Raw genomic sequence first — 17,580 nt, 5'->3', positions numbered from 1 at the left:
GCCTATTGGGGCCCCATCAGGCTGCCCCGCCCACTGTAGACAAGCGTCCCATAGACCAGCGCCACCTGTCCCAGCCAACCTACCCGCACAGTCAGCCCTCCCACCGACCTCCACGGTCCACCTGCCCACGTGCCTCCGCAGGACGTCTTCCCCCACCCCGCCCCTGACAAGCACACACACACACAGGCCATCCCCCCGTGGCTGTTGGGGCCTGCTATGGAACAGGTGGGTCTGCAGCTCCTTTACCACCTGCTGTTCCCGAGAGGGCGCTCCTAGGTGTGAGACTACCACGGGACTCGGCCACAGCGAGGGCCCCGGCCGCCCTGGGCTCAGAGCAGCTGGAGGAGTCTACCGCACGGTCTCTAAGCCACCCGCTTGGTGTCTGCCACACACAGGGTGCTACTGCTGCATGGCCAGGGTGCGAGCCCTGGGCCTGAGGCTGGGGTCACAGCAGAGAGGACACTGGCAGCAAGGTGGTGGATCCTGACCTCGTGAGGCTGAGGGGAGAAGCTGTCCACAGGGTGCTGCCTCCATCCTAGGAACGGCCCAGGACAGGCCAGTGGGGGCCCAGGGTTTCCCGGGGTGCTGTGGTAGAAGCCAGAGGGTGACACTTGGAAACCATGAACAGGGGCGGAGGCAGTCTTACCAAGGGACAGGGGGGCTACCAAGGGGCCCTGTATTCCCCATGACAGGGTCATCCATCCCCACCTGGACCACAGGCCCACAGGTACGGCCACACAGGCGCCTCTGCCTGGGCGGTGAGCACATTCCCGCACACAGTAGGTCGGAGTCGGAACTCTGCTCTGGTTGTCAGGGGTCATCGAGTCAGTTCCGACCCACAGGGACCCCGTGCACGAGAGAAGCACCGCCCAGGGCCTGTGCCACCCTCACCACTGTCCCTGTGCCCGAGCCCACTGTGGTGGCCACCACCGTGTCCATCTGCCTTGCTGCAACCAAACACCTACAAGGAACAAGGCAGGACCATGGCTGCGGGGACACCAGGGTCCACTCAGGCAGCAGGTGCGGGGCCCTGGGGTCGTAGACGGCACTGGAAGAGCCCACACGGGGGGGGGCAGTTGTTGGTCTCTCGGTCCAGGGGAAAGCGTGAAGGGCAAGCACGCACTGTTTTTTCTGTTACCACAGTGACCAGCAAGCATTGTAGCACCATGTAAAGAGGGTGGGGGTAGGTTCTGAGAGCGACAAGGATCGGTCAGGATGTGGACCCCAGGCTCCAGTTCCCACCCGGCTCCTGTACACACACACACACACACACACACACACACACACACACACACACACTGCCTGCTGGGGGGCTTGCTGGAGCCCAGACGGGGTGCACAATTGGCCCCTCCCTCCTTGTGCCCTACTTGGTCTCAGCCGCACCTTCTGCAGGAAACCTCACGCGCCAGGCTTCAGCGGACACCATGGAAGTCTCCGGGCTCCGGGGACAAACAATTAGCCGATACAGCTTCATTAACTGTGGAGACGGGCCCGGAACACGGAAACCAGAGCAGGCGCTGCTGCACCGGGAGTGGTCTGGAAACCAGGACCCCCGTCCCGGGGTGGTTGAGGGCCCACAGGGCAGAAGAGGCAATGCTGCCCAGAAGGGGTTCCAGGCGGAACCGTGGTGACCGCCCACCCCCAGAGAGCTCTGTGAAGGTAGCAGGTGTGTGGGGAGGCGTTCTCTGGAGCGGCTGCCAGCTGGGTCCTTCTGGGGGAGGGCAGTCCTGGGCCTCAGTCCTTCCTCACCCACCGCCATCGAGTCGATGCCGACTGACAGGGCCCAGAGGGCAGGGAGGGACAGGCCCTGAGGTTGTCCAAGGCTGTCACTCCTCACACGAGCAGAAAGCCTCCTCTTTCTCCCTTGGCGGGCCGGTGGTTTGGAACTGCTGACCTTGCGATTAGTAGCCTATGAGTAACCGCTACACCACAAAGGAATCCCGCTCCTTCCCGCAGCTGGTTTGTAAAAGAACAGAGGCCGGGGAGGGAGACACCACGTGACCACACAGGCAGCTGCATCTGGGAGCAGCACAGACGCCCGGGGTGACAACAAGCCCCCCCCTCCGAGACCAGGGGCTCAGCAGCCGTGAGTTTGCGTGTCACCCAGAGAGAGCACCTAGGTGAGCAGCCTAGGCCTCTGGGGACACACATGCGCCCATGCGCAATTTGTCCTCCGGCAGGTGTCTCACATGACAACCAAGAGACAGACACAAAGTCGTCACGCAGCCACGAGAGAGCGAGTGGGAAGGCCTGCCAGAGCCTGCATCCTTGGGGCTACGGGGGACCGGCGGCAGCAAGACACTGTGTGCAGCAGATGCTGGGAGTGGCGGGCAGCTCCAGCGGACAGCGCCAGTCAGCAGTGAAAATGCACCCGCTCAGCCTCAAGCTGAGTCGACAGCCAGGCTCACCCCTCTGCCTGCCCCTCGTCATCCTCACCCCGGTGGCGGCGGGGCCGTGGCTGCAGCCTCTGTGTCAGTCGCTGCCCTGCCCCTCCACAGTGCCAGGCAGGATGTCTCGCTCCCGAGCCCTGCCCCCTGCTTCTTCTGAGAAGCGTCTGCCCGCACTTCCTCCAAGGCCGAGGTTGTGTGTCCTGGGCGCGCAGGGCATTAAGTGTCACCACACGGGGGCACCTGGCAGCCTCTGAGCACACAGTGGGTGAGAGGGATGCCCCAAGGGTACCACAATGCCCTCTCCAGCTGGCCGAGAGCCGGAGGCACAGGCCCAGCACAAAGCAAGTTGGAGGCGACTGTACGGCAGGGACCACGGCCCGGCACGCCTGTCAGAGTCCTGGCGCAGGTCAGGGCATGGGTACTGGAAAAGGCTAGTGGACCGGGTGGCTTCCCTGCCTTCCGGTGGGGGTCCACCCGCTGTCCACTTCTCCTGGGCTCCTTCAGCAAGAGCCGGTTCCATGCGGACCACACAGCCCACATCCACACACCTTCCCCCAGCCAGCAGGTGAGTCTGTCCTCAGGCCCACTGCACAGAGGGTGAAACCGAGGCTCCGAGAGGTACTGTGGCCTGGGGCTGAGAGAGGTGCGTGGGTGAGACAGCCCCACACCCAGCACCGGCTTCCAGTGGTGCCCTCGGCTCGGAACGCTGGCCAGGCCAGTCCCCATCACCACAGCCTGCAGGCCGACCACACGCACAGCTCCTGCTGCTGGGTCCAACCCTATGAATTGGTGGCTTCTAAGTGTGGTTTTGGTCTCTAGGTCAGACAAACCACAGAATATAGAAAGGGGGACGCAGCTCTCACCTGGAGCCCTGCTCCTCCCAGCCCTCCCCTGCTCCTCCCAGCCCTTCCCTACTCCCCCTCCTCCTCCCAGCCCTTCCCTGCTCCTGCTCCTCCCAGCCCTCCTGCTCCCCCCCCTCCTCCCAACACTCCCCTGCTCCCCCTCTTCCTCCCAGCCTTTCCCTGCTCCCCCCTCCTCCCAGCCCTTCCCCTGCCTCCCCCTGTTCCTCCAAGCCCTTCTCTGCCTCACCTCCTCCCACTCCATCCTCCCTGCCCTTCCTCCCCCCCTTCTTCCTGCCTCCCCCTCTCTGCTTCTCCCCCCCTCTATTCTCCCTACACACGGCCCCCTCCCAGAAAGGCCCACAGTGGTTTGGACCCAGTGGGGGGGCATCAGCTGAGGGCCGAGGCCCCAGGACAGACCCTACACTGTCTCAGGAGCTGTGAGGACCCACGCCAGCCTCGGAGGGTGGAACCCCCCCCCGGGGGGCATGCCTACCAACACCTGGCAGCCCACAGAAAGGGGGCAGGTGAGCAGTCGAGATCTGACCCCACAGTCCGTTGGCTCCCGGCCCAGGCCCGGGACACGTCAATGACTGAGCTGCTAACAGGCGACCGTCGGTCTGCCCCAGACCAAGCTGAGAGCCAGCGCTAACCGCTCCGGAAGCTTCTGAGCCCAGCAAAGCACTTTAATGAATAATGAATAGAAAAGTCGGGTCTGGTTATTAGAGGCCGTGGTGCTCTTTAACTTGAAGGAAACAGGCCGCCTGGCCAACCTCCTCTGTGGTGTTCACGCTGCCCAAACGGAGATGAGCGCAGCTGGCCAGCTGCCGGGGACCCGTGTCCCCACCCACGGCTGCAAATCTCTGCCCAGGAAGGGATCAGCAGTGCCTGGCTGCCCCTGGTCCTGCAGCCCTGATCAGGCTTCCTGCTCCCTGCCAGACAGACACAGAGGGTCCCAGAATCCCAGGGATGCTTGGGTCGGGTGCTGGGCTCCAGTGGTGGGGTTACCGACCACTCTCGGGGAGAAAGACACGGCTTCCTGCTCCCATAAAGGGCTGGGGGAGCCCTGGTGTCATCCTGGACTGTACAGCTGGAGACCACCGGAGGCTCCAAGAGAGAAGGCGGGGCTTTCTGTCCCTGGAAAGTCACTGTCTTAGAAGCTCAGCGAGGGCAGTGCTGCCCTGTCCTGCCTGCCAAGTGGTTAGGGGTCAGCGTGCCTCAAAGATGTCCTCCAGAGAGAGCAGTCCCTGGAGGACACCGTGCATGGGAAAGTGGAGGGGCAGTGAAAGGAGGAAGTCCCTGAGTGAGACAGAGGGACAAGCGGCTGCACCTACGGGTTCAGGCAGAGGGGCCCTTGTGAGGCTGGTGCAGGGCCAGGCACTGTGTGGTTCTGCCATATGGGGTTGCTCCAGGTCGGGGCCGACTCGATGACACCCTACAGCGGCAGGAACAAGAGCAGGGATAGTGAGTCGCATGGACGGCTCCGCAGTGCGTGTGTTTGGGTTTGGGAAAGAGTGACAGTCTCAGAAACCCACCAGGGCAGTCCTGCCCTGTCCTACAGGGTCACGCTGAGTTGGAGTCTGTGTCAGCTCGGTGGCAATGAGACGGGTCCATCTTTCTAGAAGCAGCTCACCAGGTCTTGCTTCCTGGGCACTGTGGGGGTGGGGGTGCCCCACAGCCTCCCTCTATGCCGCTCAGTCAGGTTTCAACCAGGGGAACCTGAACCTACCCCCACAATGAGCCAGCCAGCCCACGAGGCCAGCCACCGCACCGAGGCCCACTCCTTCCCACCCAGGGCCTCTTCAGCTGGACAAAGGGCCCGGGGCAGGGCCCAGAAGGAAAGGAGGGCGAGTCTGGGGCAGTACAGGACCACCGGGTTTCAGCAGCAAGCCCTGGCAACTGCATGGCGGTCCCCTGGGCCCTTGGTGCAATCTGCAGCACGCCCTCGGGCCGGGCCTCCATGAACCGGAACTTCATCTCTCAAAAGGGCCCTTCGGAAAACAACCAGGGAAGGAGGCCAAAAAGGAGGAACTTCCTGGACCAGCTATCCGATCCCTCTGAGGTCTCTCTGAGAACTGCAGCCCCGAGGACACTCCCAGGGCTGACCAGAGCCCTGCTTCCTCCTCCACCCACCTTGCACCCTCGCTCCCCACCCCTCTCCCCAGCAGTAGCTGAGAGACCAGGAGTCAGCCCGGCGGGCCTCCATCCTGCTGCCATCTGCTTCTTCCCAGGCTCCACTTCCACAGCCTCCTGGGGTCCACCTGTCTGCTGCCAGGTTGACAGGTAAGTTGAGGGTCTCCTCAACTACCCCAGGCCCAGTCTCACAGATAGCACGGGCCCACAGAGAACCTGGAACTACCAAGAATCCAAGGCCTCAGAGAACCTGAAACCACTGAGAACCCAGAACCTCAGAGAACCCGAGACTCAGGGAGGCCAGACCACAGAAAACCTGAAACCACAGAGACCAGGCTGGCCGCCGTGGGTCTGAGACCACCCAGAGGCCCCCCCTGTGTTAAGCAGACACTGCATGCAGAGGATCCTGTCCTAGACCCTGTCCCCCGCCTCCACCCCCATCCCCCAGGCTGCCTCTGGGAGGCAGGAAGGAGCACCAGCGTGGTGGGGCCAGCTTGGCTCTGGAAACATGAACAGGCCTTCAGAATCAGTCCCTGGCCACAGTGGTCATCCAGGCAGAGGGACGAGGTCCCATTACTGCTTCCTTCAGCCTAGGAGACGTTGTCTTGTCATTGTACAACAGGGGTGTGTCCCCCTTCACAATGTAATTCCAGGTGAGACTCCAGTCCCCATGGGTGGAAAGTGGACAGAGCCAGCCAGCCCCAGGAGTCCAGGCTCAAGTTTTCTCTTCCTCCCTCCTTTTTTAAAAAACAAAACAAAACACTTTATTGTGAATGGTGTGAAAGTCTACAGAGCAAATTCGTTTTCCCACCCAGCGTGTATCCTGTCATGTAGCAATTATATAATCTGTCAATTTGAGGGAAGGGGTGGAGTCTAGCCTGTCAATCAAATCATAGCCAACGAGGCCTCTTTGTGGGCATGGCCTTCTCCTTAGGTTTCTGGAAACTCTTGCCTTCCTCCCTGGAGGCGGGAAACACACTCACTCCCTGCAAGACATTCTTACTGACAAGACACATGGAGCTACGCTAGAGCCCTGGAGCTGGAGGAGCCACGTGGAGACCCACGCCAGCCCACACCCATGCTTCCACTGTCACTGGAGCCACAAGACTTCCAACCTACTGGCCTGTGATCTCCCTGCATTTGGCGTCCTTGCATGTGCTGCATGAGTCTGAAGAGGAATATACAGACTGGTTTTGGACATATGGGCTAATATTGGACTTATGGACTTGATCTGGGCTGGGATGTTTTCTTAATGTACAATTGCTCTTTGATATAAAGCTCTTTCTTATACACATTTGAGTCTCCCTGGACTTGTTTCTCTAGTCCACCCAGACTGACACATGTCCCCATGGAGCAGCGTCACACATCCCTCCCACTTCCTTCCTGTGGTTCCCGTTTCCACTCTTTCTCCCCTAATGTTTCTGGACTCTGTCCTCGGGCAGATGCCACCCTGTTGACGTCAAATGGATGATTGTTCCTGGAGTGACCATTCCCTACCACCTGTGCGTATCACCGTGTGGTTGAAATCAGCTGCAGAGGTGAGTGCAGTGTCCGGCCTGTTCACAGATCAGGTCTCAGGAGCTCTGCCAGTCTCTAGCCAACCAACAAGCCTGGTCTTCTCGCTCATCTTCCCGACTGCTAGTTCACACCAGCAACTGCTGTCCCCGCTGGGCCAGCAAACAAGGGCCTGTGTCTCCACGTCATCTCCAGCATGGTACATGCTTTGTAAATTCAATGCCTAGGACTGAGTGAGGTGGTTGGTTGGCTGGATGAGTGAGTAGGTGGGTGACTAGGTGGATGGGTGAGTGAATAAATGGGTGGATGAGTACATGGATGAATGGGTATCTAGATGAGTGAATGGATAGGTGGGTGGATGGATAGGTTGATGGATGGATGGATGGATGGACGGACTGGCAGACATGAAATTGTGAATAAATGGGTAAATGGGCATACTGATGGATGAGTGGATATATGGGTAAGTGGATAGTTGTCTGGATAAATGAAATATTGGATTGATGGAACTGTGGGATAAAGGATGGGTAGAGAGGATAGGTAGGTGAATGGGGGGATGGGGACATGGGTGTGTAGGTAGATGGGTGGAATGGGTGTGTAGGTGGATGGATGGGTGGGTGAGTGGATATATGGGTAGGTAAGGTTGCCAACTGGATGAATGAAATGGTAGATGGTAGGAACACTGGATAAAAGATAGATGGGTGGGTGGATGAGGACAGCTGGATGAGTGGGTGGATGGATGGATAGATTGATAGCTGGATGGTGGGTAGACAGATGAATGGGTAAGTGGATAGATGGGTAGATAGATGGGTGCATGGGTGGAATGTTGGATGGGAGAGTGGTTACCTTTGCTTGTCTTAAGGAATGACCCCAAGAAACATAATAGTCTTGGGAAGCTGAGAGGTAGCTGTTTAGAAAATTAACAAGAACCACTAAGGGTCTAGCCTTAGTTATGGCAAAAAGAGAACTCTGGAAAATTTCATCCCATACCTCAGGTCAGCATGCCACAAACTGACCAGCCATTCCTCACGGAGTCTTTGTCTCATGAACCCCAGGACTGCGTGTGCTTGGAGTTGACCAGGCAGGAGGAGCACTGGGAAGGAGGTCACCCCACGTTCTTCCTCTCTGGTCCCTCCTGCACTAGGCCTCCAGGTGTGGCAGGTGTAGAGGGGCACCTGCTGGACTTGCTCCTGGAGTTCACCCCCCCCCCCAGAAGACAGCGGGTCACGTCTGATCCCAGGGGTAGGGGCAGACGGCACGCTCCTCCTGGGATGTTCAGCGCTGGGATGGAGAAGGGAACAATGGGATATTGTGTGTCTCTCTCTGGCTAGAAGCCACACAAGAACCCCCTTCCCCAGCCCATGCTCAGAGGCAGTCCTGTGCTGGGGTAGGAGTGGACACCAGGTATCCAAGGCTCACTCTCTGAACCAGGTACTGGCTCATTCTCTGGAAATGAGCAGCTCCCCATCCCCACCCCCATCCCACCCGCAGGCAGGACCAGGAAGCCGGGGCCTCTCTCAGACAGCAGGAGCCTCACCCCGGCTTTCCTTCCTCCCCTGATCAAATATTGCGGCTGGTGTTTGCAGCCAGCGGTCCCTGCTTCAAGCTCCACTTGGAAGTGCTGCCCAGATTCCCCACAGGGAGAGAGAGGCGTAGGGGAGGGAGACTTGAGTGGAGACAGAGGGGGAGAGAAGGGGCGGGGTCCCAGCCCTGGAGCATGGGCTCCGGCATCACAGATTCACAAATAGGGTGGGGAAACTGAGTCACAGACGATCTGGGGCTGGACCCACACTGCTGGGCCTGTATGCTCACAAGCCACGCTCCTCCCAAAGCCACAGCCGTGACGCCATCAGAACAAAGCAACGGGGGTGAGGGTTTGCGGCGCAGGGGGATGAGCAACACGCCGCACACGGTAGTACAGAGGTCACTGAGCTGGAAGAAACCGGCCGGGCCCCCTGTTCCCGTGTCTGTTCCCAGCAGCACCAAGAAAAACCCCACACAGACATACTAACAAGTAAGACTGAGACGGCTGGCCGCCACCAAACTCTTGGTGAACGGTCTGGGCTGGTTTCACCGAAGCTTTTGGAGAAGGGACCCAGGGCAGCAGAGGGGCAGCCAGCCACAGCAGGAGCACCTTCCAAGCCGCCATCAGACAACGGGCTACGGGCCCCTCTCTGCCACAGGCCACCCCCCACCTCTCAGTCACATGGCCTTGACTGCCTCTCATAGCCACTCAGGTGGGTTTAGAGCCACCGGGGTACCTGCCGTGCCAGCTGGCAAGGATTCGGCACCAGGCTTCAAGGCCACCAGCAGCTAGAGAGGGCCACCCTTCCCTGTCACACCACCCCAAAGTCCCTTCCCCTCTCTAAGCCCCCTGTTCTCAGCACCACGGAGGTGGGACACAGGACCTCACATTTCATCGGGTCCGGGCACCAGGTAGGTTTCTCCCCTTCCGGTCTAGGCTACATGCCATTACTCCTGGCCCAAATCCACAGCCCCCAGTGACCAGCACATTGGGCCGTGGGCTGGCCGAGGCCAGCGGCAGCACCCCGAGTGGCCCAGGAGCCATGGGTCCGTTGTTGATGAGGCTCCCTCTGTGAACCACACAGCCCCCTGACCGGCGGGGGGTGGGGTGGCGGGGTGCTGAGGAACGTTTTTGCCAAGTGCACCTCTTACATCACTGCCCGCGTGCAGCCAACTGGAGGCAGAATGAAACTCTAGACTGCAGGCCTAATTGCTGGCCAAGGCGTGGGTCTGGCCCCGTCCCTGCCTTTTCTTCCGTGCAGTTCCTTTAAACACCAGTGTGAGGGCGTGCATGTGTGCGGAGCGTACACAGATGCTCTGTGCGTGAAAGTGTATGTCTGAGTATGAGAGGGTGTGTGAGTGTGAGTGTTCGTATCTGTACGTGTGTGGGCGTATGAGAGTGAGTGTGCGGGTAACCCCGTGTTCATGTGTGAGTGTCTGAGATCTTGAGTCTGGACGTCACTATGCCCGTCTGAGTGAACACGTGGGGCTACGTCCACAAACAAAGAGAACCAGCCCAAGCGCACGACATGGAGTCGACGATGACTCACAGGGAGCCTACGTTTCTGAGGCTGTAAACCTTCAGGGGAGCAGACAGCCTCGTCGTTCTCCGCTGGAGTAGATGGTGGGTTTGAACCACTGACCTCGAGCTCCTGACGGTGCCACCAGGTCTGTGTACGTGCCCATGAGTGAAGGCCCGGGTATGAGCGTGCGTGCAAGCATGGCGGCACCAGCATTCCGGAATGCACAGAGCTCAAGGCCCTGCCCCCAGCACCGGGGGAGGATGGACTCACAGCTGCTGTGTGCCAGGGAAAGAAGGGGGTCGGCTTCACGCCCGCTGAGACAGGGGTGCCAGGGGCCAGGCGAGGACACAGAGGAAGCATAAACCCCTGCCCACCAGGGCGGGCAGTCCAGCAAGAGCCTGGCTCTGAGGCCCAACCCTCCACCTGGAGGCATCGCCTGGCCCAGGTGGCTGATGGAAAAATCCTGGCTACCGAGGACTGCGGTTACGTGACCCCTCGCCCTAGACCACGTTTCTAGGCAATGGATCCCCCAACCCTGCGTGGTCCTCAGAGCAGTCGCTGAGTCCTGCCAGCGGGCAGGCACCCAAGCGCATAACCAGAGTCAAAGGTCGAGCTACACCCACCCCCAAGAACACAGGGTCTCCACAGACCCTTCCTTGGGTCATGGCCAGGCATGGCTGCCCAGTGCAGCCCCTCAGCCAGCCCACCCCAGACCCTGAGGCCAGGACCAGCTCTGGACAGCACGTGGCACCCATCATGATGGCATCAGGGTCACCAGGAAGCCTGCAGCTACCTGACTGCTGCCTCCCAGAGTTCCTGCTTCCAGTGGCCCTAGGGGCTCACCCCTGGGGTCCTCGGGGAGGGCGGTGGACACCCCGTCTTGCCCAGCACCTGCCTGCTCCAGGTGCAGCATGATGGCTCTGCCCAGGGAGGCCACCGGAAGCCCCTGGGTGTGTGCTGCCCCCAACCTTGGGCAGGGGAGACCTGAGTGCAGGCGCTTCGGCGGGGACAAGGATCCCAGAGACAAAGGCGGGGCAGCTGGACAGAAGGCTCATGTGGCACACGACCTGACCCCACCCTCCAGGTCCACAACACCTACCCCACCCCAGAACTCTCCTCATGCAGCCAGACTCACTCCCACTCTGGATAGGCCAGCAGGAGCCCAGCCGCTAGCAAAGCCATCGTGCTGGCTTGAGTGCCCGGGCCCCAGTCAGCACCCCCTTCTGCTAGTTCCACAGAGCTGACCTGATGGGGCGCCCCTGCGGCCCCACCCCCACCCCCACGCACTAAGCTGGCCCCACACCCTCCTTCTGTAACCCAACCTAGCCTGCACCTGTCGGACAAGCTCGGAAAAAGCCTCTCAGTGGGAGGCCCAGCTGGTCCACCTGCCGCAGAGACCACTCACCTTTCCAAAATCCCGGACGTCGAAGAGGTCAAAGGGGTCGAAGAGCTCGCTGTTCCGGAGCCCGAACTTGTCGTGGCAGACCTTGAGGAATGTGCGGATGTTCTTCAGACACAGGAACTGCGGGGAGAAGGGCAGCAGGGTCACCACGCCGGCCCAGGCCAGCCGGGGTGCACCTGAGCACAGAGGGCAACAGCTCCTGGGGGCGGGGGAGGCTTGGAGTGCTGGCACGAGCAGGACGTCCCACCTTCCTCCCGAGAGGGCAGCAGGTGGGTTCCAGCCACTGGCTGACTGCAGGGTAGCAGCCACCAGTTAACCACAGAGCCACCAGGCCCATTCAATCCACACGCACCCTCACCACACTCACCGCCATCGAGTCCATGCCAACTCAGAGATCCCACAGGGCAGGGCAGGGCAGGACTGCCCAGTGGGTTTCCCAGGTGGTGACTCTGGACGGGAGTTGAGAGCCTCATCTTTCTCCCGAGGAGCGGCTGGTGGTTTCAAACTGCTGACGCAGCGGTTAGCAGCCCAACCCATAAGCACAACACCACCAGGGCTCCTGAGTTAGAGCTTGGCCGGAGCTCTAGCTGCCCTGAGGCACTCACTGGATGCAGTCTCATTCTGCAGGGTCCAGGGCACCATCTGCCCAGCTGCCATCTAGCTGAGGTCCTTGAGGCACAAGGTCCACAGGGCTGTGGTCTAAATGTGCCACCTAGGCAGCTCGACACCCCCGGGGAGAACAGAACAGGCCGTTTCAGGCACGTCCTCCCAAAGGAGTCACTCAGGTGTGCAGAGCCTGCCCCCACCCTCCAGAAGGGCAGGCCCACGGACAGATGCACAGGTCGGGTGGGCCAGAAGCAGAGCCCAAGAACCAGGGTGTGCACAGCCCCAGCCACTCTGCTGTCAGGATCCCCTCCCCTGGCGGCCCTCCCTGCATCCAGCCTGCACACACCACCCCTGCAGCCTCTCTTACGCCACTGCTCCGGCTGGACCAACTGGTCACTGGTCACAGATGGTCCCTTGTGAGCACGCCAATCTCATGAGTCTAAGGGGGTCCAGGAGGCGCAGTGGATTAAGCACTCTAGGCCACCAGTCATGGGGAGAAAGCAGAGGCTGTGTCCCCCGATGAAGAAGTACAGCCTGGGAGACCCGCAGAGGCAGTTCGGCCCGCTGTGGCAGGAATGGACTGGTGGGGGTGGGGTGGATTTTGTGGGTCTGCACTGAGGCACAGCGACGGGTCCTCTCCCCCACAGAGCCGGGGGAGCTGGGGGTAGTGTGGGGGGCAAACAGCCCCGTGCCACCAGGAGCCCCTCAGATGCCCATCTCTCGCTGCACCTCAAGTCTGACCAGTACCTCGGCTCCATCCATCTTGTCCCCCGCTTTCCGCATGCTTAGCCCCCCTCTGACCCCAATGTCCCCTGCCCAATCCTGGGCTCTGTCCGACCCAGAGCGGATTCAGACTTGCTATCCCACAGGCTGAGAACAACCGCGGAACAGCCAGGGCTCAGCAGGGTCCCCACTCCTCCTCAGGGTCTGACAACACAGACGCAAGCGTGCCAACTAGCCGACAGGCATCCGGCCAGCGCCACGCAAGCACGTGAGGACGGCGTGGACATCAGACTGCGGTCGTGCGGAATGCACCGGAAAGTGGGCAGCCACAGATGCAGGTGGGTTAACATTGAACACCACATCACGTGATCTCCCCTTGATCCGTTTAATTTGTTCTACCTTTCTTCTCGAATGAGGTTTTTAATCTGTCTTAATCATCACTGTCACGTTCTGCTTAGATCTCCGTGTTCTTCCGTATGGGGCACCCAGCACAGGTAAATCTGTGGACACAGTCACGGGACCCACAGTCTCCTGGGGCGTAGCGGGGGAGGTGGGGGAAACGGGGAGTTGATCGAGATGAGGACAAGAGTGCAGAAAACTCTAAACCGCGGTCAGGACGGAGCCGCTCTTCTTGAGGATTCTGAACTAAAGACTTGCCTGAGGGGTAATTTACGTGCCAATAACAATGGCTTTTAAAATGTTTGTCTTGGCATCTAGGATGGAGTATGCCTCATGCTTGCAGGGCCACAAACGCCTCTGACCCTGTCATGCACGGCAGTAGCCCACGCCTGTCACAGAGCATCAAGCCCAGGTGGCCACGACCCCAGTGCACAACCAGCAGGACCGCTGCCCTCCAGTCCAGCCAACTGATGACAGTGGCTCCCTGGGGGGGCACCCAACTGGGCCTCATCTCTCTCCCCAGAAACGACCAGTGGGCAGTCAGCAGTCCTGCACCTACCCCTGGCACCCATGAGGAAGGAGTCCATGCCGTTGGGAGGGAGCACTGGCAAGGGAGTCATCCGTGATCAGTGACTGGCTGGGTCGGAATCACAGGCTGCTGACACACCGAGTGCTCATGTTGGAAGAGCCTCCCCCCTGTCTTTGCTGAATTTGAAGGGGCCTGGTGCCGCAGCGGTGAGGCGCTGCTAAGCGCTCCCCAGTGTGTGCAGTTCGAAACCACGAGCGGCTCCATGGGAGAAAGATGGGGCTCTCTGCTCCCCTAAGGAGTCATGATCTCAGAAACCCACAGGGGGCGGCTCTCCTCTGTCCCTGACGTGTGTGACGAGTCGGCGTCAGCTTGAGGGCAGCGAGTTTGGGATTTTGCTGAATCTGCTCCCTGCGCGTGTTTCGTACATGTGCACACACCCTCTGTCAAGAAGGTGCACCCTGAATTGGGTCACAGGCCCCCGTCCCCGGCGGGGCCAGCCTCCCGCTTCCTGGCCTCAGTGTGCAGAGGCGGCAGGTGTGTACACGCTGCCCCACCCCTCCCTGTCACATGAAGAGCGGCAGTGTGTACTTACAGGTCACCTGAAGCTGTGGGAGTCACAGTCGGCCCCAGGGCCCTGCCTCTGCGCAGCTGCACACCCCACTGTGGCTGTGGGGACAGCCTGCGTGTGGCCCTAGGGAGCCCGCGGCGTCCTGCGGATCCCAGAACCCACGACCTCGGACCACATGTGCCATTGAGGTCACTGGGATGAGACGCGATTTGTAGCCAGTTGGAGCCATGCCCTCCATACCCTGGGTGGGGGTGTAGGTGGGGTGGGGGTCCCCCGCAGGCCCAGGCAGTCACACGGATGCCCCAAGGGCCTGAAGTAGTCCTGGTCTCCACCAGAGCCTGTGGGGCCCAGGGCAGCTCACCCGGCTCCTGAGCCCCCTCTCTACCCTGCAGAAGGATCATACCCCCCACCCAGCTCCCCCCGCCCCCATCCCCCATCCGGCTCATTCTGGTCACTGCGGCCTCTCACTCCCTCCTCCTCCTCTCAGCAGACAGCCCGTTATAGAGCTAATGACATGGCCTGACCATAATGACAGGCAGCAGCCCTGGCTTCCTCTCCCAGCCCAGCACACAGGCTAGCCTGCGATGGACACACCCATCTAGGCCAGGCTGGGCCTGGGAGAACACAGCCCCCCTGGACGCGGCCCCGGGTGACCCCAGAAAAGTGACTGAGAGAAACAGAACCTGAACCTGCAGCCCCAGGAAGGGGGGACTGTAGTTGCCCAGTGCCCCCCCCACGCTTCCACCCTCAGACTCACCCCCACCATCTCCCACACTCACCCCATCTCCCACGCTCACCTCACACTCACCATCTCCCACCTCAACCCCACACCCACACCATCACTCAACCCCACTCACCCCACACCATCTCCCATGCTCAACCCTACCCGCACCCCCACCCCCACCATCTCCCACCCTCATCCCTGGTTTGAACCAGGACTGCCACCCCCTGAGGCGGCTAAGGGTGCTGTGCCCCCCGAAAGGGCAGCGTCCTGGGTGTTCCCAGGTGAGCCCTCATTCTCTGAGAGGCGCCCCATGACGGGCTCCGGGGGCAGCCTCATCCCAGCCCCAGGGCCTCTGCACAGGACAGCCCTGTCCTGGGAGACAGTGCTCCCTCCGGTGGCACCCCACTGTTCACTGAGGACACCCCATGGGGTATGAGCCTGAACCCCCGACTTGGGGAGGCTGGAGGGCTGGCCCTCCCTGTGGCCTCCACGGAGGAAGGTACGGGGCCACCCTGCCAGCGAGAGCCAGCCTGTCTCTCCCGCCAGCCGCCAGCCCTCGCCATAACCAGGCTGGAATCAGATTAGCGTGGGGGCAGGCTCTGGAGACCCCCGCCCCGGGGCTTGGCTGGGCGGCCAGGCGTCAGGGAAGGGATGAGGCCGGCGCCCCAGCCCCCAGTCCAGAGGCTGGCAAGGGCCCAAGGGGAGGCTCAGGGATGGAACTGAGATCTCACAGCACAACAGTGGCCAGACTCAGGCAACGCCCACCACGGACCCCACTGCCACCTCACCCAGCTGTCCTCTTGCACCAGGGGGCGAGGGTGGGGGGCAGGAGGAGAGACAAGACCAAGACGGCACCACCCACCCCCTAAGCCTGGCACCCTGATCAGCTCTCCCTCCCTCCCTAAAGGTCGTGCCCACAGCTAGGGGCAGAGGGGAATGCTCTGTTTGGACTGCCCACAGGGAAGTGGGCTGGACTCCCCAGACGTCCCACCGACCAGCCAACTTTCCCTGCCCACTGCAGTGTCCTCCCTCATCCCCTCCCTGCAGACAGCTGCCTCGGGACAGGGGCAGGGAGGCTCCCCGGCACCACCAGTCTCCCTGTCCACCAGTCACGGGCCCAGGCACCAGGCCTGGTGTTGGGGAAACAGACTACACACGGTGTGTGGGGACACTGGCCGACGGCTGCTCTCGGCCTGGAAGAGATGAAGCATCACCTGGGCAGGCGGACAACACCAGACACGGGGGGCGGGGGGGCCCCTGGTGGACAGAGGCCAGTCCTTGAGCGAGCCCAGAGGACAGCAGGATGGGAGTCGGCCTCAGGCTGCAGAGGCTGCGTGGGGCGCAGGGAGTGAGGAGAGCCGGTTGGGTGCTGCCGAGTCTGCTCTCACCACAGCAACCCCCACGTGCAGCAGATGGGACCCTGCCCGGTCCTCACAACGGCAGGGTCCGTCTATCTGTCTGAGTGCACTCTGACAGCCGCCACGTCCATCCATCCATCTCATCAGAGGTCTTCCCCCCTGTCATTGCCCCTCCAGTCTACCAACACGACGTCTTTCCCCAGAGACGGGTCTCTCCTGACAACACGTGCAAAGTGCCTGGGAGCCTCGCCAACGTGCTTCTCAGGAGCATTGGGGCTACCCTTCTGTCCAGACGAGCCGTCTGTCCTTTGGCCATCTGTGTGTGGTGCGTTCAGCATCCTCCGCCCGCTCCATCGTGCACACGCGTCCATTCTGCAATGTTCAGCGTCCAATGTTCGCACGCAGACGGTGCCACGGACATACCACAGCTCGGGTCCGGCGCCCCTTCGTCCTCAGAGGAGCATCCTTGCTCTTGGGTCCCGAGGCAGTCGTGTGCAGCGGGTTTACCTCGTGCTGCACGCCGCGTGGTCTCCCGACAGCTGCTTCCAGGAGCACCGAGGGTGGATCCACGCAAGACACAAGTCCTTACCGACTTCCACCTTTTCTCCATTTATCATGGTGTTACCCACCGGTCCAGGCATGAGGATTCTGGTCTTTATATGGACCGAAGGCTGCGGTCCTTGCTCTCCATCCGCAAGTGCTTGCAGTCCTCCTCGCCCTCAGCCAGCAAGGCTGTGTCCTCTGCCCATTCCAGGTGTTCACAGGCCTTCCTCCAATCCCGATGCCGCCTCTTCTCCCCAGGACCCAGCTCCTCCGCCGATCTGCTCAGCCCACAGCTGGAGCACACAGGGTGCAGCTTTGACGCACGCAGAGCAGAGAACGGGTCAGCCCCAAAGGGCCGAAGGCCATGGACAGGAGCTGCCCGGACTGCAGCCTGCTACTTCCCTGGCAAACCCCGTCCCCGTGGGCACGGACTGTGAGCCCAGCTGACCAGCGGAGAGCACGGCGGGGGGACAGCCAATGTCAGAAGTGACAAAAGACTGCGGGGGGCAGGCCAACCCCTGACTCAAGGAATCAGCTGTGGGCTGTCGGTCTTGGGAAGTTAGAGGCGCCCCCCCCAGACGCCCCTCCCACAGGTTCCACAATCAGCCCCCACACCGCGGGCTCCCCAGTGCTCCGGGCGACAGGTCTGCTCGGCCCGGCACAGCAGCCACGGCCGTGCCAGCTGGGGATGTCTTTGATCAATAAAAGATGGGGACAGCATTAAGTCCTTGGTTTATTTATGCTTGTCCCCAACCCTCTTGACACAGCGCCGTCCCTACTTAACAGACACAGCTTGCCAGGAGGCAT

At 61.1% G+C, this 17,580-nt stretch overlaps 1 protein-coding gene across 2 annotated transcripts in view; it reads right to left on the bottom strand.

The window, feature by feature from the left end:
* The window catches only part of VAV2 (vav guanine nucleotide exchange factor 2), a 115,727-nt gene that overhangs the window by 75,195 nt on the left and 22,952 nt on the right, over positions 1 to 17,580 (bottom strand). For both annotated transcript variants that reach the window (XM_075559841.1, XM_075559840.1), the window contains exon 2: positions 11,327 to 11,443. In XM_075559841.1, the coding sequence (XP_075415956.1) occupies positions 11,327 to 11,443 (117 nt within the window). The remainder of the gene's footprint in view (positions 1 to 11,326; positions 11,444 to 17,580) is intronic.

This window comes from Tenrec ecaudatus, chromosome 10, assembly GCF_050624435.1.
Source record: "Tenrec ecaudatus isolate mTenEca1 chromosome 10, mTenEca1.hap1, whole genome shotgun sequence".
Classification (NCBI taxonomy): domain Eukaryota; kingdom Metazoa; phylum Chordata; class Mammalia; order Afrosoricida; family Tenrecidae; genus Tenrec; species Tenrec ecaudatus.
This window is presented reverse-complemented; position numbering and strand designations above follow the sequence as displayed.